Raw genomic sequence first — 22703 nt, forward strand, 5'->3', positions numbered from 1 at the left:
GATACGAGAGCTGAGATTGTGTCAGGCCCTGGGGTAGGTACTAGGGATGCAACACTGGTAATGGAGACTTTGCCCATTCAAACAGGAAAACACCTAGTAGCACCATATGGATTCTAAAATCTTCATTATGTATGAGGAAGTAGGCTATTTCCAAAACCATTTCCTTGCATACCTCTCTACACACACTCAGCTGAAGCTGGACAACAAGAAGGTCCAAGGAACACTCACGGAACTCAATGCCCTGCTGTACTCAACAACAGCCAATTAATGAACAGCCTAGTTTAGTCTTTAAGGGCTATACTCGCCCTCAACTCCTCCATTTTAGGGCAAAAGCAGCTGTAGACAGTATATAAACAAGTAGGTGTGGCTAGGTGCCAATAAAATGTTATTTACAAAAACAGACATTACTTACAGAAACAGGTGGTGGGCAGGACTTGGCCCATGAGCCCTAGTATGCTGACCCCTGCTTTAGTTCATATAAAGCAAGGAGACCGCTTTGAGAAATCAAGTTACTATTCCTTTTTCCCTCACCCTTCTTCTCAGGACTCCTGAGAAGGAACAAAGAGCAAAGGTGCAAGGCTAGAAAGTTTCCTTCAATCAGTTATTCTCAAAATTAGAGGCTACAAAACACTTCAAAGTAAACAAGACCTGTGAATATCCATTCTACTTACTTGTACTTGTCACCATTAGAAAATAAAACTCTTCACTCGTCTAGTGGAGAGACCAGAGATACCTTCTCTGGTGTGCCAGGGGGATGACACATGGTTTTTATTAAACATCATGCTATTAATTCCTGCCTGGTGCAGAAACTCAGACAGTATCCCATAAAAAACATCAAAGCCACAATTGGCCAGCAGCCTTCAGAACACCTAGAAGCTCCTGGAGGGCCAAACTTTGGGAAAGTCAGTCCTGAAAGGGGCTACTAACTCCTTGAGGGTGAGACCACTACAAAAAGAAAAGAATTCTCTCTAGAGAGACTTGCCAAGCAAGTGCCTCCTTACCCAGTGGTTGGTTTAAGGCTTCAATCAGCCAGATCCTGCTGGACTTGTTAGACCTGACGAAACAACAGCAATAGCTTTGGTAATAATGCCAGATATGGACTAGGGCAAAATTGCCTGCTGTAAAGGAAATCTATATAATGGGCTCTGCCTAAGAAACATGACATCTCCATACTGGCAGGGGAGCAGAAGCTGATTAAAGGCACAGGGGTAAGAGAAAGGCAAATGGATTGGTCCTAAATATCGCCATGGCACACCAATATTTATGAGCTCCTTTGAATGGGGGCTGCCTAACACATGGCATGAGGGGGTCCAAAAGAATTTAAATCACAATTTGGAGAATGGCAGGTGAGTCATCAGAGCAAGGACAGGTGACCAGGCAAAAAAACAAGGCACATTAAGGCAAAAGGTCTCTGAGAGGGAGGGTGAAGGAGATGGCAACTGGCAACAGGCAACACTGAGGGTTTTACAGTGAGCTGCATATGAGATGGTGTTAGGAGGAAAGGCTCAAGGAGCAGAAGAGGGCTGAGTGCAAAGCCAGGTCAGAGCTGAGACAGACATCGGGAAGAATCAGGTAACTACCACAGGAAGGGACCATACAGGAAAGCCCAGAGGCACAGACTTCCCATACTCACCCTGCAAGGCATAAGCACTGACCCCCTTCAACAGAGCATACATCAGAATACAGTAGAAAATTTCCTGCCCTTAGGAGCCAGAAGATCTGGGTTTTGACCCCTATTTGCCACACACTGCTGAGTAACTCTGAGCAACTTCTGATTTTCAATTTCCTCATCTGTAAAACTGTGAAATCATTACTTCCCTTTGTTACTTCACCTACATAAGAGGAACACTAATAGTACCCTGCCTGACTGGCTCATAGGGTTGTTGTTAAAGATCAAATTGAGATCATAGGTCAAACTGTTTGGTGAACTGAAAAATACTATGAAAGATGTTATATTTTCATTATTTTTATGAAGCAGTATTATGTATGGCATCAGTTCAAATACATAACTCCATCTAAGAATGAAACTGGTTTTAAACAAGATGTGTATTAGCCCCAAAATTCACCATTCACGGATAACTTGGGCTAAATAATGTCTGTACCACCTATGAAACTTTCAGAATCAAAAACTGAGCAGCCTATTAAAATATGTCCCTATTTTTCTTCCTTGTTAACTAATTTACAATTTTTAGGTTTATTTTCCATCCTAAAGATGTAATTAAAAAGGCCCAGGGTCACACTCTCCCTCATCACAATATGAAGCTTCCCTAATTCCTTTTAACCACCTCCGTTGGCTTCAGAGAATTCTGCTTTTAAGCTTCTACCTTGGTCTAGAGAGTCTTCCCCACAGGAGCTCACAGAATAGCCCAAGATTGATGACGCCAGAAACTCTACCACAAGCTCTGGTGTATCGGTCCTGTTAGCTACCCACTCCTCTACTGCTATTCTCCAGCTTTCACACCTTTCCTAATGGCCACTTCCTGTGGAGATGCGTACTAATGGCTGTTCCCATTTCTCTACGGAAGGCCCCATATCTCTTCTTCATTAACTCTACTTTCTGAACTACCTGCTGCTCTGAACAGCACTTACATTCTCTTTCATCATTAAAGGAAATAAAATCAAAGTGGAACAGTGGAAATATTCAGAAAATCTAAGTCTTAGCTCTACTATTGACTAGTAGCATGAAAGCTCTTAAACTCTGTAAGTCTTAGTTTCCTCATCTATAAAATAGAGATAACACTTTTCTTCCCAGATTAAGTTATATAATGTATGTGAAAGTGCCTTGTATATTATAAAGTGCTCTGTAAATATTAGCTTATGCCCATATCTATATCTATGCCCACATCCAGGTAATTGGTCAACCTGAGTGAGATCACGTTCACAAATCCCAGCCTTGCTGTTGCCCAGCACAAACATTACCAAACCTAAATCCCAACTCAATTTGTATTACAGTTGTTTCTTCCTCATTCATAATTTCATTCTCTAAATTCCACATATCTAGGGGTAAGTGTTCTATTATAGAAGGTCTGTCTCTTGATCTTCTATTTCATCAAGTTCCTACTAGGCAAGGGCCAACCAGAAAAAGTACAGCAGTGACTTCAGATTTCCTGACCTTCCCCTACTCCATTCCTGCAGGTCTGTGAAATGCTTGGCTGCCTTCAGACCAACACTGGAGGTGCATTCTTGGCCAGAGGCAGTGAAGAGAAAACAATTCTTTTCTTTCACAAGCTGAAAGTGATTCTGAAAAAAATCACTGGCTCAGCAAAAAGAGATTGGTGAAGGGTAGAGACTGTTTTCGTAAGGCACAGTGACATTGCACAGAGCCCAAGAGTGGGACTGATTACTGGGTTCCCGTACTGACTCTGTGATTAACTGTCTCAGTGACCTTGGACAAGGAATACCCCCTCTTAGGTTTGCTTCCTCATCTGAAATATGGAAGAGTTAAACAAAATGTTCTCTTAAGTCCCTTAGAACTCTATGAGTCCATTCCCAGCAAGATACTGCCCATTAATCAAAAAGAAAAGGGAACAGTTAAACAGCATCTGCTTTTCACAAAGGAAACGCAAACAAAATGCCAAGAAAGCCCAGCTTTCCCTCCCCTTTAATTCTGCTGGTGCAGCCATACACTCCCTGGCTGAGCTGTTACCCAATTAGCACACTGGTACCCCTTCCAAAAACCCTGAAACACTGGGCTTGGATTCTAGAAGACAAATCACTCCAGATAAACCAAATATGGAAAGATATCAATATTTCCCATGTTAAGAAAAAAGAGAAATTCAGCATGGTGATAATGGTAACAGAGACATTCTCTTCAGAACTCTCTTTCCAGTTTTTTTTTTTCCTGCTTTAAGCAAAAGTTGTAAGGGGCAGCTATAAAACACCTCGCTGGCTTGTTACCCACCCTCCTCCCCCCACCTAATGAATTCAGGATGGATGAATTCAGGATTAGTCTCCATCTGTCAACTGCCACATGCATAATACATACTTTTCCAATCACAGGGAAAGGCTTTTCCACGAGAGCCTGGCGCTGGAGAGTTGGAAGCTGAAATGTGGCCCTCCTGCTTCTGGGGAAGTCCTTAATGAAAACCTCTTGCAAATAACTGCCTTGAAGTTCCTAATATGGTACTATAGTGCTGGGCCTACTGCTTGCCACTAGTGAGAAATTCCATGGTGCCTAGGGATAAAAATAATATGGAGGGAGGACTTTGTCACCCTTTAGTGACGCCACATATTTCCCAATATACACTATCCGCTACATGAAAAGCAGCTGCATCTGCCGTAAGAAGTCAACAGGTGAGCAGAGAAGAGCGTAGGCCTCTGGAACTGCCCAACCAGCTGGTGTAGGTTCTTGGAGCAGGAAACAAAGAGGACAGGTGGCACACCACCAAGATGTAATATACTGTCATTCTTCTGTGACAAAAATAAAACATAACCAGGCCCTAATTAAAATGGGGCTAGATTGCTCAACACGGAAACCACCTGATCCCAGCCATGATAATGGAGGAAAGAGAATGAAAGGAAACTTTCCACTAGCACAGTTCTTCACTGCCAACTGGGTCACTTCAAACAAAAGAACCCCCAGCCCCAATAAAGAACATCCACACGGTTTTAATGCAAGGTACCTGCTTTAGAGTACAGTGCAGAAAGAGCCTTGGAATGGGAAACCAGAAAATCTGATTCTGGTCCCAATTCAGGCTCTAGCTCTAGATCTCTGGAAGAGTCAGTTCTCTCTCTTGGCTTCCTTTCCCTGGATATAAACTCAACAGAGTGGATGTGAAGCTTTCTAAACAAATTCCCAGTTCTGTTGTTCTATAAGGAAGAGCCAAAGGAAGGTATCAGTACATAAACCAAGCACCTCTGTTTCTCCAAGCACAATCATACCATAAAATTCACTTATTAAAGTGTACAATTAAGTGGTTTTTAGTATACTCACAGAGTTGTGCAACTAACATCACAATCTAATTTTAGAAAAATTTTACAACCCCAAAAAGAAATCCTTTGCCCATTACTAGTCACAACATGCCCTGATCCTCTCCCCCAGCCTTAGACAATCACTAACCTGACATACCTAGTTTGTTTAGTGTTTTTAGCATAATAAAGTAGTGGACTTTTTAAAATATCTGCATCTATTGATATAATAATGCTTTTTCCCTTATTCTAGTTATCTGGTATATTATACTATTACACTGACAGATTTTTAGATGTTAAACTAACTTTGCATTCCTGGAATAAATTCCACTTGGTTATGGTGTATAACTCTTTTTATATGTTGCTGGATTTGGTTTTGCTAGTATTTTGTTGAGGATTTTTGCATCTACATTCTTAAGGGAATTTGGTCAAGAGTTTACTTGTGATATCTTTGGTTTTGGTATGTGGCCTCAGAAAATGTGTTAAGAAGTGTCCTCTTCTAACTTTTGGAAGTTTGAGAAGGATGAGTATTAATTTTTCTTTAAAGGTTGGAAGAATTCACCAGTGAAGCCATCTAGGCCTGGGCTTTTCTTTGTGGGTAGTATTTTGATTACTAATTCAATGCCTTTATTTGTTATAGGTCTACACAGACTTTCCATTTATTGTGGAGTCAATTTTGGTAGTTTGTGTCTTCCTAGATATTTGTCAATTCCATCTAAATTATATAATTTATCAGCATACAGTTTTCATAGTATTCCCATTTATTCATTTTTTATTTTTGTAAGTTTGGTAGTAGTGTCTCCTCCTTCATTCATACTTTTAATATTTTGAGTCTTTTCTCTCTTGTCTTTGTCAGTCTATCTAATGGTTTCTCAATGTTATTTTTAAAAACCAAATCTTGATTTTTTTTTAATTTTCTCTATTTTAAATAGAGAAAATAGATGTTCCTATTCTTTATTTCATTTAGTTCTACTCTAACTTTATCATTTTTTTCCTTCTATTTGCTTTGGGATTCATTTGTTCTTTTTCTAGTTTCTTAATGTGGATGGTCAGCTTATTGAATTATGATCTTCTTTTCTAACGTACGTGTTTAAAGCTATAAATTTTCCCCTAAGCACTGCTTTTGGTGCATCCCATCAGTTTTGGCATGTTGTGTTTTCATTTTTATTCATTCCAAAGTATTTTCTAATTTCCCTTGTGATTTCTTCTTTGACCCACTGGTTACTTAGGAGTGTGATATTTAATTTCCACATATTTATGAACTGCCTAAATATCCTTCTGCTATTGATTTGTAATTTCATCCCACTGTGGCTACAGAACATAATTTGTATAAATAAATATATTCAGGCAAGTTTTGTGGCCTATCAGAGGGTCTGTCTTGGAAAATGTTCCATGTGCACTTAAGAACTGTATTCTGCTGTTGTGTGGAGTGTTCCACAGATGTCTGTAGAAGATCTACTTGGTTTATAGTGTTGCTCAATTCCTCTATTTACTCACTGAGCTCTGTCTAGTAGTTCTACCCATTATGGAATGTACAGTATTGAAGTCTCCAACTATTACTGTTACATTACCTATTTCTCCCTTCAATTCTGTCCACTTTTGCTTCATGTATTTTGGGGCACTGTTGTTAGGTGCATATGTTTATAACTTGATATCTTGCTGATATATTGACAGTTTTACCATTATACAATGTTTTTGTTTGAATGTCATAAAAATTTTGTCTTAAAATATATTCTGATGTTTATATAGCCATCCTAAGTCTCTTTGGTTACTATTTGCCTGGTATATTTTTCTATCCTTTCACTTTCAACCTATTTGTGTCTCTGAACACAAAATGTGGCTCTTAAAAGACAGCATACATTTCAATCAATTAATCCATTTTTGATCAATTTATCCACTTTGCCCATCTCTGCCTTTCTACTGAAGTGTGTATTCCATTTACATTTACTATTACTGATAAGATAGGATTTATGTCTGCCATTTACTTTGTTTTCTAGCTGTCATCTTTTCCCTCTATTTTTCCATTACTACCTTTTGTGTTAAATAGATATTGTCTAATGTACTATTTTGATTCTTGTGTTATTTCTTTCACTATATATTTTTTAGTTATTTTCTTAGTGGCTGACCTCAAGATTAAAATTACAATATGGCTCAGATTAATTTTAACTTAACTTAGAAAGCATACAGAAACATTGTTACCATATAATTGCTTCCTCCATATCCTTTGTACAGTATTGCATGCATATTTCATTTTTATATATCATAAGATCAACAGTTTTATAACTATTATACAACACAGCTGTCATTTAAACCAAATAGAGAAGAAATGAGTTACTAAAAAACAGACAGTTATAGTGTCTTTCATATATACCTATGTAGTTACATTTACTGGTGCAGATTTAAATTACCATACATCATTCTTTCATTTCATCCTGAAGGACTCTCATTAGTATTTCCTGTAAGGCAGTTCTGCTAGTGACCAATTCTCAGTGTTTTTTTGTTTTTGTTTTTTGTTTGTTTATTAATTAATTAATTTATTTTTGCTGTGTTGGGTTTTCATTTCTGTGCGAGGGCTTTCTCTAGTTGTGGCAAACGGGGGCCACTCTTCATCGCGGTGCGCGGGCCTCTCACTATAGCGGCCTCTCTTGTTGCAGAGCACAGGCTCCAGATGCGCAGGCTCAGTAGTTGTGGCTCACGGGCCTGGTTGCTTCGCGGCATGTGGGATCCTCCCAGACCAGGGCTCGAACCCGTGTCCCCTGCATTAGCAGGCAGATTCTCAACCACTGCGCCACCAGGGAAGCCCCAATTCTCAGTTTTGTTTTGTTTTGTTTTAATTCTGAGAATGTCTTAATTCTCCCTTTTTTAAAAAATATTTATTTATTTACTTATTTGGCTGCGCCAGGTCTTAGTTGCAGCATGCGGGATCTTCAGTTGCAGCGTGTGGAATCTTTAGTTGCAGCATGCAGGCTCTTAGCTGTGGGCATGCGGGATCTAGTTCCCTGACCAGGGATCGAACCCAGGCCCCCTGCATTGGGAGCATGGAGTCTTAACCGCTGAACCACCAGGGAAGCCCCTCCCTTGTTTTAAAAGAATAGTTTTGATGAATAAAGAATTCTTGATTGACATTATTTTTCTTTCAGCACTTTGAATATGTCAGTCCACTGCCTTCCAGTCTCCATGGTTTCTGATGGGAAATCAGCTCTTAATTCTATTGAGGGTTCTGTTCACCTGATGAATTGTTTTTCTCTTCCTTCTTTCAAGATTCTCTCTTTGTCTTTGGTTTTCATCAGTTTGACTATAATGTATCTAGGTATGGATCTTCTTCAGTTTATCCTACTTGGAGTTTTTTGAGCTTCTTGGATCTGGAGATTAGTGTTGCACATCAAATTGGGGGAGTTTTGACCATTATTTCTTCAAATATTCTATCTGCTTTTTTCTATCTTTCTTCTCCTTCTGGGACTCTCATTATGCACATGTTGATACACTTGATGGTGTCACACAATTTCTGGGACTCTGTTCATTTTTTTCTTTCTTTTGCTTAGATTGGATAATCCCAGACTGGATTATCTTCAAGTTCTATGACTCTTCTGCTAGCTCAAAACTGCTGTTGAACCTCTCTAATGGATTTTTCATTTTAGTTATTTTACTTTTCAACTCTAGAATTTCTATCTGGCTCTTCTTTATAATTTTTATCTCTTTATATGGTCTCTTTGGTGAAACATTGTTCTCAGGCTTTCCTTGTCTCTTTGGTGAAATATTGTTCTCAGGCTTTCCTTTAAATCTTTAGACATGGTTTCCTTTAGTTCTTTGAATATATTTATATTAGCTGATTTAATTTTTTGTCTAAATTCCAACATTTCGGCTCCATCAGGGACAGTTTCTACTGACAGCTTTTTTCTTGTGTATGAACCATACTTTTCTGTTTCTTTGCATATCTAATCATTTTTTGTAGAAAATGGGACATTTTAGACAATGTAATGTGGTACTTCTGGAAATCAGATTCCCCCAGGTTCTGTTGTTATTGTTGTTTTTGTCATTGTTTTTGTTGCTGTTTGTTTGTTTATCATATTTCTTGGACAAATTCTGTAATGTCTGTATTCCTTGTAGTGTGTGGCCCCTAAAGTCTCTGCTTGGTTAGTTTAGTAGCCAGCTGGTAACTGTTCAGAGATCTCCTTAAATGTCTTGAACCATTAAGTCTTCCACTTTTTTCTGAGGGGTTCTGTGTGCATGCTGGGTCATTTCTTCAACACTCAGCCAAGCAGTTTATAACTCTGCCTCAAGTTCAGCCATAGGAGAGAAATTGGGGCCCTCTCAGGTATTTTCTAGGTACATGCACAGCCCTGGGCATGCACATGGCCTTCTAGATCTGCTGGAATATGTCAGAGCTTTTCAAAGCCCCCAGTAGACATCTCATTCCCCTTTTATGTTTTTGGCCAGGATTTTGCTTGCCCTGACTGGTGTCAGTTAGTCTAAGTCACCTGTGATGTTAAACACCTTGGGGTTAGAACTTTTCCCACTGAGCTAACTCTAAATCAGATGAAGTAATGAGAAGCTGTGTGAATAGGGCTTTTCTAGGTAGCTTTGAGACAGGTTAGATAGTGACAAGACTATAGGTCTGTGAGTCTTTGAGGAACTACAAACCCATTCTTCTCCCTCAGATGCTAAAGGCTACTGGTTTCCACAGCTACTATGGTTATGGGGCTGTAGGTTTTCAAGGCTTCCACAAAGCTCTGGAGAAGGGAATGGGAGGCAGGGTAAGTTAAAATGCCACAAAACTTGCTGTTACAAAGGTTCAACATGTTTCCATCAATAAACATTCTTCAGATTGTTGCAAGCCTTTTGGTTAATTTACAGAGTTCTGAGAAAGTTGATTTTGACAACTTTTGCCAGTGTCCTTTTTGCTTTTATGGAGGAGCTGATTTTATGAGGTCTTTAATTTACCATTCGCTCCAAGTACTATCCTAAAGAAATCTTGCCCCAGTGTGGCTGAGAATTTGCCCACAATGAACACATTCCTGTGGAAGCAGAAGTTGAAAAAAGCACCAGGAAAATTCTTTTTAAAAGGTAAGCAAAAAGTTGCCAGTTGTTGCCTCTAGTGTGAAGAACTGGGGAACTGGGACACAAGAGGAGGACCTTTTGAATTTTGTACCATGTTCATGCGTTACTTACTCAAAAAACATTTTTAATATACTTATAAAAGAAGAAGGAGGGGAGTTCCCTGGTGGTCTAGTGGTTAGATTCTGGGCTTTCACTGCTATGGCCCGGGTTCAGTCCCTGGTTGGGGAACTGAGATCCCACAAGCCGCACAGCACAGCCAAAGACCCCAGGAGATATACTACACCCTATTTCTGGCAAACTCTCCATTCGCTTAAAGAATCTTGCTCATTATCAGGGCCATTAACTACCACAGTAGTAAAACAGATAGCTTTGATTTAGGAACTCTTCCTTCTCAGTTTTTTTTTTTCCTATGGACAGTTGCATCTCCACAGTCTAGCTCATTTTTCCCCCGACAGAGACCCACTTTATAACATGTGATAGAATATATACCATATCCTGAACTTCTTCATAGCTCTTCTCACAACTGTAATTCAATTATTTAAGTGAGTAATCAGATGTTTAAAGTACGCTCCAAGAGGGCAGAGCCCATATAAGCCTTATTCGCCATTATATCTCCAGTTGTCCAGTTGTCTGACACATAGTGGGTGCTTCGTAAATCCTTGTTGAATTAAAATTAATTATTTTTACAACATGTAAGGCTTTAGCACTTGATACAAGCCCAATAACGTATCATGAGGGCCCTCCACCCCACTAGAAAAAAAATCAGCGCAAGATTTCCAGGATACTCTCCTGGAAAAGCATGTATCTTTCCAGATCATCGTGGGCTTTTAGGAAACTTCTATAGTTACTGATTAGAGAAGCAGGTGCCAGATTAAACAGAAGTTTTGGGTTATGCTTTTAAAAAATGATGCTATAAAAATGAAGCTGAAAAGTAATTTTCCTTCATAACTCTTAACTCTGAAAAACTTTTCTTAATAAGATCAAGCCATAATCTTCCCTACCCTACCCCTATACCATTCACCATCCATAAAAAAAAAAGAAAAAACCTACCAGCTTCTTGTAAGTGGTCACACTGAAAGGCTGGCTTGGTTCACTTTTCCACCCTAGTCCCCACAGCACTCCAGTCCAGCTACTCTGGAATCTGGTCTTCTGAGGACCTTCTATGAATATGGTAATATTGCCTCCACCAAATTCCATTTGACACTGCTTCATATCTACTAACAGCAGTACCCTACGACATACTCATTACATTGATCTGAGCGACTCTACAGAATATCTAAAATACAGTCTTCCCTCATTATGTGTGGGGAATTGGTTCCAGGACCCCTGTGGATACCAAAATCCACAAATATTCAAGTCCCTTATATAAAATGGTGTAGTATTTGCATATAACCTACCCACATCCTCCTATTACTTATAATACCTAATATAATGTAAATGCTATGTAAACAGTTGCTAGCATGTGGTAAATCAAGTTTTGCTTTGGGAACTTTCTGGAATTTTCGATCCCCCATTGGTTAAATCTAGAGATGCAGAACCTGCAGATACAGAGAGCCGATTGCAACTCCATGTCCTCCAAGTCACTGATTAACTATCACCAGGATAATGACAGGATATCTGCTGACTGAGAATATATATTACATCACCAACTCCTCCCTGCACACCATAGCACTACACTCAGTCCAAAGGGATTAAAAGCTTTGGTTTCCCTCACTATAGAGCTATTCAGGACAGAACTGAAGGACACCAGGTTGGCACCTCTCAAGAAGCATTCACCAAGCAGATAATCAAATAGGCTAGCATGATTCAAGTCATCTACTCACACTGGACATATCAGTTGGATTTTCCCTTCGCCCACTCTCCCAGAGTAACGATGAACTGGCTCCAAAGTTTACGATGGAATCAATTTAGGTTGCTTGACTATTTGTGCAAGACAGTGGCAGCCCAGAAAACTGAATGAGAAAGCCAGGAGGAACCCTAAAGCTCACTGACCAAACTTCTAATTTTAGAAATGGGAAAACTTAGGTTTGCAAAACTAAAGACTTACTCAGAGTCATACAGCTAGGAAGTGGCACAGTTGGAACTAGTACCCAGGTTCCCTGTGTGCAAAGCTAGAGATGGCTCCACTAAGTATATTCAATATCAAATTTGCCTCAAAGACCCATCCTTTCAGAAAAGCAATTACTTACCGAATAGATTCCCCAGTTGCCAAAGCAAGAGCTGAAAAGGTACCCTAAAAAGTATCCTTAACGTAAACATCTAAAACTCTTGTCTTTAAAAGTACAGAATGTAAGAAAGTGACATTTTTGCATTCTTTTAAGATATAAGTTTTCATTAGTCCAAGACAGCCTGTGTATTTGTGGTTGTGCATGTGTATGTGTGGGCTTAATGATAAAATTCCTTTTTTCTGACATCTGTTTTATACATATAAACATACATACATATAAAGCATGTTATCCTTGGTTTTTGAAAGGCTATTTTAAAATTTTGTTTAAATTTTTATATTTAATTAATACTGTCAACATACTAATATAATGGCAAAAATTTATGTAGGTATAAATTAAGATCCTATAATGAGGTTACTCATTCCTTTCCCAAATGGTTAAACTACAATATGCAGGAAAAAAATCATGGAATGTTAGATCTGAAAGTGGGCTTATAGATCCTCTACCCACCCTCACCTTTGGGCCCCTCACCAAGGGCCCCAGCAAATGACTTACCAAGGTCACAGACCCCATTAGTAGCAGAACCATCACCATACCCATCATGTCTAGGTTTTTTTTCCCACTACACCATCATTCTGCCTCTGTTCATTTGCAGCATCTAGTGTGTTTCCCCAGAGAAATCTCTGTCTGGAGACTATCACCTTCCATTTTCCTAGCCCATTAGAATCCAAGACTCCTAGACTGTTAGAAGTAGATCATCTAGCTCAGGAGTTGCAACCTGATTGAATCCAGGCTGTAAACATATTTCATTTAGCTATCACATTTTTAAAGAAAGCGAAGGCTTTTTTACAGGGATGAGGCTGCTGTATTTTACCCCAATCACTCCAGCCCTATTAACCCACTTCCAATAGCTTCATGCTTTTCTGTTTTCTCCTTGGCCACTGACAGCATTTGGGCCTGCAAACCCTGAATGCAGAACAGGCATAAGTAGCAGCACACCAAAGTAAAATTAGTTGATGGAAAATGTGAAATATGGCATTATGTTTTAGCAATAACTATATTCACTGCCTTACCAATAAAAAAATCCATTTAGGTTAACTACTCGTATCAGAGGTCTGCAAACTACAACCAATGAATCAAACCCAGCCCACGGCCATTTCTGTATGCCACCGCCCCAGGTGAGCTGAGAATGGTTTTTATATTTATAAACAGTTGAAAAATTCAAAGGAAGAACACTATTTTTGTGACGTGAAAATTATGTGAAATTCACTTTTCAATGTCAATAAATAAAGTTTTATTAGAACACAGCCACTCTCATTTCATGTACATATTACCTATGGCTGCTTTCTCACAACAATGGCAGTTAAATAATTGCCACAGAGACTGAATGGCCCTCAAAGCCTAAAATATTGCCCTTTACAGAAGAGGTCTGCTGACCCCTGAGCTATATCAAAGAAAATTTAAAGTTCCTAATAAACTGCGAAAAAGTCACAAATATTTGTTTAGAATTGGAACATCTTACACATCACTCTCAGATGAATCTTCCTAAAACACAGCTCAGACCATGTCTCTCTCCTACCAAAAATGTTTTTAATACTCCCTGCCTATAAAGAAAAGTCTGAAGTACTTAACAGGTCCTGCACAGTCAAGACCTCAAACTTCCATTCCAACCTTATCTCCCAAACTTCTCTTCCTGCACCATATATTCCAGATGACTTGAATTATTTGCTATCCTTTTACATTCTCTATGTCATTCCTACTACATTAAATGCCCTGTCCTGAATACAGTGCAATGCAGTAAAATAAGCAGGGCTTTTAGAGTAAGGTCTGAGCTCTAATTCACTCTTGCCTTTATCAGTTGAGAAAGTTACTTAATGCCTCTGAACTTCAGTTTTTTCATATATAAAGTGGGAATAATAATCCTTGCCTCATAAGGCTCTTACAAGATTTTAATTCCTGGCATATAGGAACAACTAAACAAGTGATAAGTGTTATTAATTCTGTCCAATTACAATGCTACTTCCTCCTTTGCTTTTCCTTGTCCTTCCACAGGGAAATGACCTCTCCCTCTAATGTCACATACCATGGGGTCCACCTGTCTCACTCTATGGCTCTGATCCATATCTACTCCCTTATATGATGGTGATCTCTACATATATCTTACCTCCCCTACTAGTCTGGGACCTCCTTGAGGGCAGGATCCCATCTGTGACTTACTCTGTCACATCTGTGACAGCCCTGAGAACAATGGCTTGAATTTAGTATGTGCACGAGTATTTACGGAATGAATGATATGTGTTCTAAGCAGAGGCTATATCACTTGTTCTAAATAATACCTAGCCTAAGTGCGTAGAAAATATTCAAACAACACTAGGGACCAAAGCTGCCTATATAAAAACAAAGAACAAACAGAAAAGTGTGCAGTATATTCACCTTTAAGAGTGCCAGTGTTTTTATTTTTCACTGGCTTAAGTTATAATCACCATTTTGTACTCCAACAATTATGAATAGATCACATTTAAGGGGGGGAGGGAATGAATCACTTTCCCAAGGAAGACATATTGAACATTCATAACATCAATTACCTCTAAGCACAAATCTATCTAAGAAAATGTGAATATCCAAACAGGACCTATATTTATAAATTAATCATCATACACAGTTGTGACTAAAACCTTATCTAGAGCTCTGTACAAAATCAGACACAAGCACGAAATCAAGTTCCAACTAGCTTAACAACTTTAACAAAAACTGCAGCTGGTTTTTGTGGCATGATGCACTAGGTTTCACTGGTTCCTAGAAACACTAGCCAGTTGATTTGACGGTCAATTTAATAAGTTAAATAAAAAGGTGCCAATAATTCTTCTTTACTTTTAATGCCAGACTCCAAATGACAAAATGAATCCACACACATGTATACAAAATTAATTGCTGAGACACATCAATGTAGGGAATGACATTTTCCAACAAGATGACAGCAAAAAATATGTTTCCAATTACTTCTGCTTATGTATTTTCCTTTAGAAATCTACCGAAAAGTACACATTCACCAGCAGATATATTATTAACCTGAAGATGTATTATCAACAACTTACAATATTTAGCCGTTTCCATTTACAAAATACTTTCATAATCCATTAACTCCTTTCAGCCTCAAAGCAACTCTGTGAGGTGCGTATAATTACCCCCATTTTATATATGAAGTAAATGATTTGTGCCTTCTTATCCCAAAATGGTGAAGCCAAGATTGTAGCCCAGGTCTTCTAAATCCACTTCCAGTGTTCTCTCTTCCTTTTTCCTCCACACAAAGCAAGAGTATACCTTTGTTTTGCGTCTACCTCACTCTCAAAAAGTCGCCCAGCTAGCCCAGTGTGAGGAAACAGAGTGGGAGTATAAACATTACTGTGGTCAAGACAGTGGGAAACATCCCACCTTTGCCTCTAGCTAATCACATTTTTAGAATCACGCAACTTAAAGGAAAGAAATGGAGTGTGGGTTAGCTGCTGGGTTTTATTTCCTAACTGTCCTATTTTTGGCTTTCTATATATACTCAGAAAGGCAAAACCACCATAAATATCAAGAAGCCCCCTGAACCAAAATAACTCTTGGATCTTTTGCCCATACGCAAAGGTTTAAGCCTGCATAATTGTTGACTCTTACCACATTTAATCTCAGAAAAGGAAAGAATAAAAACCGCAACTTGCCCCTCACTTAGAAAACTTTTGCCCTTCCTCAAACATTTTACTGAACTGTTTATTTTCTCTTAAGAATTTTAATCTCTCTGATACTCCTCAGCTGATCATTTTTTAGCACAAACACTTTCAGCTTACCCTAAACTTCACAAAGCCAGTCCCTTCCAGGGGCTTAGATGAGCTTCATTTGACTATGAATACTGCACCAAGCAGTTTACTGAAACAAGTAAATAAAAAGAAAATCCAAACATTCCCCCTTTCCTTTCAGGAACCCCTACCTTTCTAAGTACTTTTGTGGCACAACCTGCATATCTTTAACCTCTCAATGAACTCTATTAAGTGGCAACACACCCTAAAGCCTGGCCTAAAGTTTCTAAGGATCAGCATTTCAAATACCCCATCTTTAAGGTGCTGCCAAGAGTTAACTCTTGTTCAGACTGCAATAGGACAAACCATTATATGATCGAATTCAGTCAAACAACCAGCAGGAACTTGGAAAACTTCTATTCTGACCAAAGTGGGCAGACAACATATGCAGGGAAAGCACAGACTCCAAGGGGCAAATCAGGAGAGCTGCACAACAAATACCCCTGCGCTGCGGCTCCCAAGCCTTTCTCCCTGCTCTTGGTTGGCTGCATTTGCCTTAAGGTCCCCACGCTGGACCAGACACAGTATTTGTGGGATAAATCCACTCAGAAAAAAGTTATAGGCATACAGAATATATTTGCCAGTGACTTTGACTTTATTTTTCATAAACATCTTTCAACCAAGAAGAGAAAAAATGAATTATATAAACCCATTCACTAACCTCCATTCTTCTGGGTATATTCTTTGGCACAATGGATTGGTTTGCCTGCACTCTTGTTGGGGATGTTTATTATTCTTTCTCCTACTCCAAGCCTTCTGCCAACTAGCAGAAATAAAAACTCCATACACAGTGGGGAAGCAGGGGAGAGTCCCACAGCTGTTAACCGTGACCACTGGGAAAGCCAAGCTAGGTGAGGTTCCTTCAGCCAGATAACTCCCAACCTGAGCTCTCTACTATGCTCCCAGGGGGCCGGGTTCCTCCTGCCAGGGACTAGGCAGGTCTTTGTTCCACCCTCGAGGAGAATTCAGTGGCATGTGAGGTCATTTAATAATTCTGAACTTACACAGACCTTGACCAAAACCATAACTCAGTAACTTAAAGAAAGAAATCACTGGGGCAAAGGTGCTTTCCTTAGAAAATAACTTGCCATCTGAAATTTTTTTATTACTGCCCCCATACTTACCTATAGCAACCAGAGGCCAGGCAGGAACAAAACCCTGACTCAAGCTGCTGGCCTGAATTCCCAATTCTCTAGGAGGTCCTAGGGCAGTTCCTCAGTCAGCTTGGATGTCCCTTTGCCTCTTACATGGGTAGAAACATGTCCGACAGAACAAGCAGACTGTCCCTTCGGAAAAACAGTCTGACAAGAAAGGATAGTTGCAGAACAAGACGGTCCCTGGGACAGCTACAGATCCTGTCTTATAAAGCCAAGGACACTAAAGGGAAAAGCCCCAATTCTAGTTGCAGCCACCACCTTCCACTTCTACTGACCCCACTCCAAAGTGTCCGGAAACCCATTCGCCTCAGACACCTGGGCTGAGAATCACCCTAAATCCCCACTTTCCCCGTGGTGTGGAAGAGCTCAAAGGCCAGAGCCACTGGCTCGAGGAAACTGCTCATCGAAGCCTTCCACTTACTTCTCATTGCGCTGATAAGCGCGTTGCCGTCTTTGATCACGTCTTTGATGAATTTATTGGTCCTCTCCAGTTCCTGCTCATAACACTTGAGCCTCTCGCGGAAATCAGGGCTGTCCAGGTAGCAGTCGCTGAACTCCAGCGGGGGGTGCCCCATGGTTCTGATGGCGGGGATTGGAAGGAGAGAGGAAAGACACAAAGACCAAGAGCATCAGTGGCACAGTACAGGGAGAAGATGAGGTGCGCAGAGTGCAGGACCCGCTCAGGAAGCTGTAGCCTCCCTCCCTTTGGAGGACAGGTACCTGTTCAGATGAGATTCCTGGGGACAGCTGGCTTGTCTGTACCGGAAACGGGCGGCCTGGCGATTGCTTCAGGTGACTGGGAGAGCTAACTAACGCAGTCGGATCCCGGCGGGGTGCTCCCTAGCAAGCAGCTGGCCCCCTAGTCATCGCCCCCCTGACAGGCGACAGAAACTGCAGCTCAGCTCTCCTCCGGAGACCGGCCGGATCCTTCCCGAGCAATTGTAAACGTGACACTTCAGCCCGCCCAGGGTGTGGGCGGGGGTGAGCGCCAGGGGTGGGAGGTGCCTCTCCTTGCTCCCAGCGGCGGAGCCAGCTGAAGATTTCCTTTGCCGAATTCCGCGGGCAACCCTAATTGCACTGTCCCCTCCCCCTTCTTAAAGCCAGCGCCTCCGCCCTGCCCCGGTGAAGCCCTCGTACCGAGCCTGGGGACTTGGGTTCCTTCAGCTGTATCTTACTTACACCCTAGGGTCTCGTTACCGGAGTCCTCCGTCTCCCAAAATTCTTCCTGGGCGAAGGGAGCCGGCCTGCTGTCCTGTTAAGCTCCGGAAGGGTTAAGACGGGGCGGCAATGAAACGTAGCCTTCCTCCAAAGACGCCCAAGCGGAAAGAGGAGGGCAACAGCGCGACGCACAATAGCTGCAGTAGCCCGACGCTTCCCTACGGAAACTGGGGAGCAGTCAGCGCCCTAGACTCCAGCTGGAAAGCGTGGCGGCCTGGGAGATGTAGTCTTTCCGTTTCACGCCCGGTGACTCCTCCCTGCGATCTCCTCACCACCCCGCCAGGGCGGTGGCTCTCGCCGAAAGGCATTCCCAGCCCTCCCCAGCTAATAGCTGTCCCGGCCCAGCCTCAAGGGGCAGGTGCACCGCACTAGAGTCTACCTGGAAAGCTTCCAAAACTGGAGCGAGCAAGAACCCGGGAGGGATCAATTGTGGGAGGCTCTCTCTCACTTCTCATTGTTTGGATTGTTTGTGGGTTTTCCTTCCTTTCTTTCTAGACTCCCTCTGACCAACCCACTTCTTTTCCTCTTCCCTTTCCCATTTCTACAGGTCCTAGAGCTCTAATTCCCATGGGCCTTCTACCTGAAGGGTTGATTCCTGCCCTTGGATCTCCATGTTAAGCTCAGAACCTCCTGCCAGAGAAAGGGAGGCAATAACTAGGAGTTCATTTTTCCCTGAATAGGACCTCAATACGTGGTTTTTGTGATCCAACTCATCACATCGGCTGTTGATTAAAGCACATGATTTTCCATATGTAAGTGAAAAAGCTATGAAGAGGATGTTATAAATTGTCTTGCAGCTTCCCTGAGAGACTTCTTGTCCATTGTCTATTGTAGAACTGGGGCTACTTTTACAGGTGGCTGCCTTGAGACTAAGAGTAGCTAGGGGCTGGAAAATAGTGTGTACACGGGCAAAAAGATTCATTTTAATTTTGGAGAAGTGTTTAGATTACATTGCCCTGTGAAGAAAGCCAAGAAAAGCCAGAACTGAAGAGGATTGTAAACAGAGTAATAATGGCTACCCCACCTGTGTTAGTATCCTACTGCTGCTGTAACAAATTACCACAACCTTGATGACTTGAAATAGCACAAATGTATTATCTTACAGTGCTGGAAGTCAGAAATTAAAAATAGACCTCTGTAGGCCAAAATCAAGATGTCAGAAGGACTGTGTTCCTTTCTGGAAGCTCTAAGGGAAAACCGATTTCCCTGCCTTTTCCAGCTTCAGGAAGTTGTCTACATCCCCTGACTCATAGCCCCCTTCCTCCATCTTCAAAGCCAGCAATGGCCTATCAAGTCTCTCTCCCACTGCATCACTTTGACACTGACTCTCCTGCCTCCCTCTTTCTCTTATAAGGACCCACCGAATAACCCAGGATAATCTTCCTCATCTCAAGATCCTTAACTTATATCTTCAAAGTCCTTCTGTCATGTAAGATAACAGAGTCACAGGTTCTAGGGACATGGACAACTATGGGGGTAACATTCTTTACCTTCCACACAATCTATAATCCCATAACCCACCTCACTATTCCTCAAAACAATCTTATCAGGTCAGTATTATTATTATTATACCCATTTAAAGATGAGATAGCTGAGTTGAAGAGAGGTTAAGTGACTTGCCCGAGGCTACACAGCTAGTTTGAACTTGAGCCAACCCTGTTCTTAACCACTACACTATATCGCAGTAATGGTCAAGAGTCCAATGAGGAAAACACTCTCTGAGCATTAATAGGCGGCCACATGCCAGGAAAGGATTTTACTTCCTACTCTTTTTAAGAGAAAATGTCCATTTTCTTTATAAACACCAATGCAGGTACTAAAGGAAGATGCCCAATGAATGGGTACATGGTCTTTCATTCTAGGAAAGTTCCCTATAGCATTCATTAACTAATTCAACAAACATTTATTGAACACCTGCTATATGCCTTGACTTATACAGCCTATGCCTATATTTTCATCATCATGAACATTATCATTGACATTATCGATGTTAGGTATCATCTACCTCCCTATACTCAAAGTGTTTTATAGTCATCCATGTTATCCTTTATCTAGACAATGAAACTAAAGTGCAGAGAAATACAAGTGCCCTGGACCAAATACCAAGGAAGAAAGAGGGTTAAAATTAGAACTCAGTCCTTCAGATAATAGCAGCATTAATTGAGTGTTATTCTAGATGCTTTGCACATGTTATACCCAACACCTGACAACATGATAGGACTGGGGTCTTCAAATTTTTATTCACATAACTACTAAAAGTTTTTTGAGAAGCTATGTACTCCCTCACATGTTAAGTTGACATCTAGATTTTTTTCATCTTGTTTAAACAGTTGCAAGAGGTATAATTTCTAGCATACTATACATATTGACAATTTAAAATAAAACTGTTATATTACATGTTTAAAGATATTCATTGGATTCTAGAAACCAAGGCAATTTGATGCCCACCATCAAACATTAAACACAAAAGTGTAAACTTTTTCTTTAACCTTCAGAAAATATACATGGTTTCTTTCTTCATCTTGAAATCAAATATCCATTACATTCTCCCTACAGAATCATAATCTATAATATTTTTATACTTGAAAGTCCTCTATTGATCTCCATATTGAATTTCTCTGCAACAAAATATGTCCATAAATAGAAATTGAATTATTTTTATTTTCTCGTGACCATGAGTCTCCAAGTATAACAAGTCCTCTGGATTGAGTTATAGTTGCAATTATTATGCATACATAATCGGTAAAAATAGCATGAAGGTATTATACATTGTGATTATTATTAAACATAAAGCATAAAATTTTATTTGAAATACGTCTGTTAGCGAGATGGATGAAGAAGAGGTAGGTTACAGGGCCTTTAGTTAAAGAAGATTTCTAGACATGAATATTTGAAATTTTTGCTTTATTTAGACCCAAGGGTTTTTACAGGCTGGGTCAAAGTATCACAGTAAGATTCCTGACCTTTGAAAAGTATGCTTTTCTTTTTAGAGACTGGGAAAAAGAGGTGGGAAAGGCAAATCATTTTTAGCAAATAGTACTAAAGGAATTTGATGATTTGGAAACTGGTTCCCTTTCAGCTTTATTCATAATTACCAAAACTTGGAAGGAACCAAGATATCCTTCAGTAGATGAATGGATAAATAAACTGTGGTACATCCATGAAACGGAATATCATTCAGCAAAGAAATAAGCTATCATGATACCACTTATATGTGGAATCTAAAAAAAAATGGTACAAATGAACTTATTTACAAAACAGAAATAGAGTCACAGATGTAGAAAACAAACTTATGCTTACCACGGGGGAAATGGGGGGAAGGTTAAATTGGGATATTGGGATTGACATATACACACTACTCTATATAAAATAGATAACTAATAAGGACCTTCTGTATAGCACAGGGAGCTCTACTCAATACTCTGTAATGACTATATGGGAAAAGAATCTAAAAAAGAGTGGATATATGTATACGTATAACTGATTCACTTTGCTGTACAGCAGAAACTAACACAACATCGTAAATCAACTATACTCCCGTAAAAATTAAAAAAAAAAAGAAATGAGCTATCAAGACATGAAAAAACATGGAGGAAATTTAAACGCACATATTACTAAGTGAAAGAAGCCAATCTGAAAAGACTACATACTGTGTGATGCCAACTATGTGATAGTCTGAAAAAGACAGAACTACAGAGACAATAAAAAGATCAGTGGTTGCCAATGTTCATTGCAGCTCTATGTACAATAGCCAGGACACGGAAGCAACCTAAGTGTCCATCAGCAGATGAATGGATAAAGAAGATGTGGCACATATATACAATGGAATATTACTCAGCCATAAATGGAAACAAAATTGAGTTATTTGTAGTGAGGTGGATGGACCTAGAGTCTGTCATACAGAGTGAAGTAAGTCAGAAAGAGAAAAACATATACTGGATGCTAACACATATATATGGAATCTAAAAAAAAAAGGTTATGAAGAACCTACAGACAGGACAGGAATAAAAATGCAGACGTAGAGGATGGACTTGAGGACATGGGGAGGGGGAAGGGTAAGCTTGGACGAAGTGAGAGAGTAGCACTGACATATATACACTACCAAATGTAAAATAGCTAGCTAGTGGAAAGCAGCCACATAGCACAGGGAGATCAGCTCGGTGCTTTGTGACCACCTAGAGGGGTGGGATAGGGAGGGTGGGAGACAGGGAGATGCAGGAGGGAGGGGATATGGGGATATATGTATATGTATAGCTGATTCACTTTGTTATAAAGCAGAAACTAACATACCATTGTAAAGCAATTATACTCCAATAAAGATGTTAAAAAAAAAAAAGATCAGTTGTTGCCAGGGTTGT

At 40.2% G+C, this 22703-nt stretch overlaps 1 protein-coding gene across 1 annotated transcript in view; it reads right to left on the reverse strand.

The window, feature by feature from the left end:
* The window catches only part of OPHN1 (oligophrenin 1), a 606425-nt gene extending 587994 nt beyond the window's left edge, over window positions 1-18431 (reverse strand). The window contains exons 1-2 of the mRNA XM_082681995.1: window positions 18307-18431; window positions 17549-17706 (exon numbers count right to left, since the gene is read on the reverse strand). Coding sequence (XP_082538121.1) covers window positions 17549-17702 — 154 coding nt within the window. The 5' untranslated portion in view covers window positions 17703-17706; window positions 18307-18431. The remainder of the gene's footprint in view (window positions 1-17548; window positions 17707-18306) is intronic.
* Window positions 18432-22703: the final 4272 nt, after the last annotated feature.

This window comes from Grampus griseus (assembly GCF_964374135.1).
Source record: "Grampus griseus genome assembly, chromosome: X".
Lineage (NCBI taxonomy): Eukaryota > Metazoa > Chordata > Mammalia > Artiodactyla > Delphinidae > Grampus > Grampus griseus.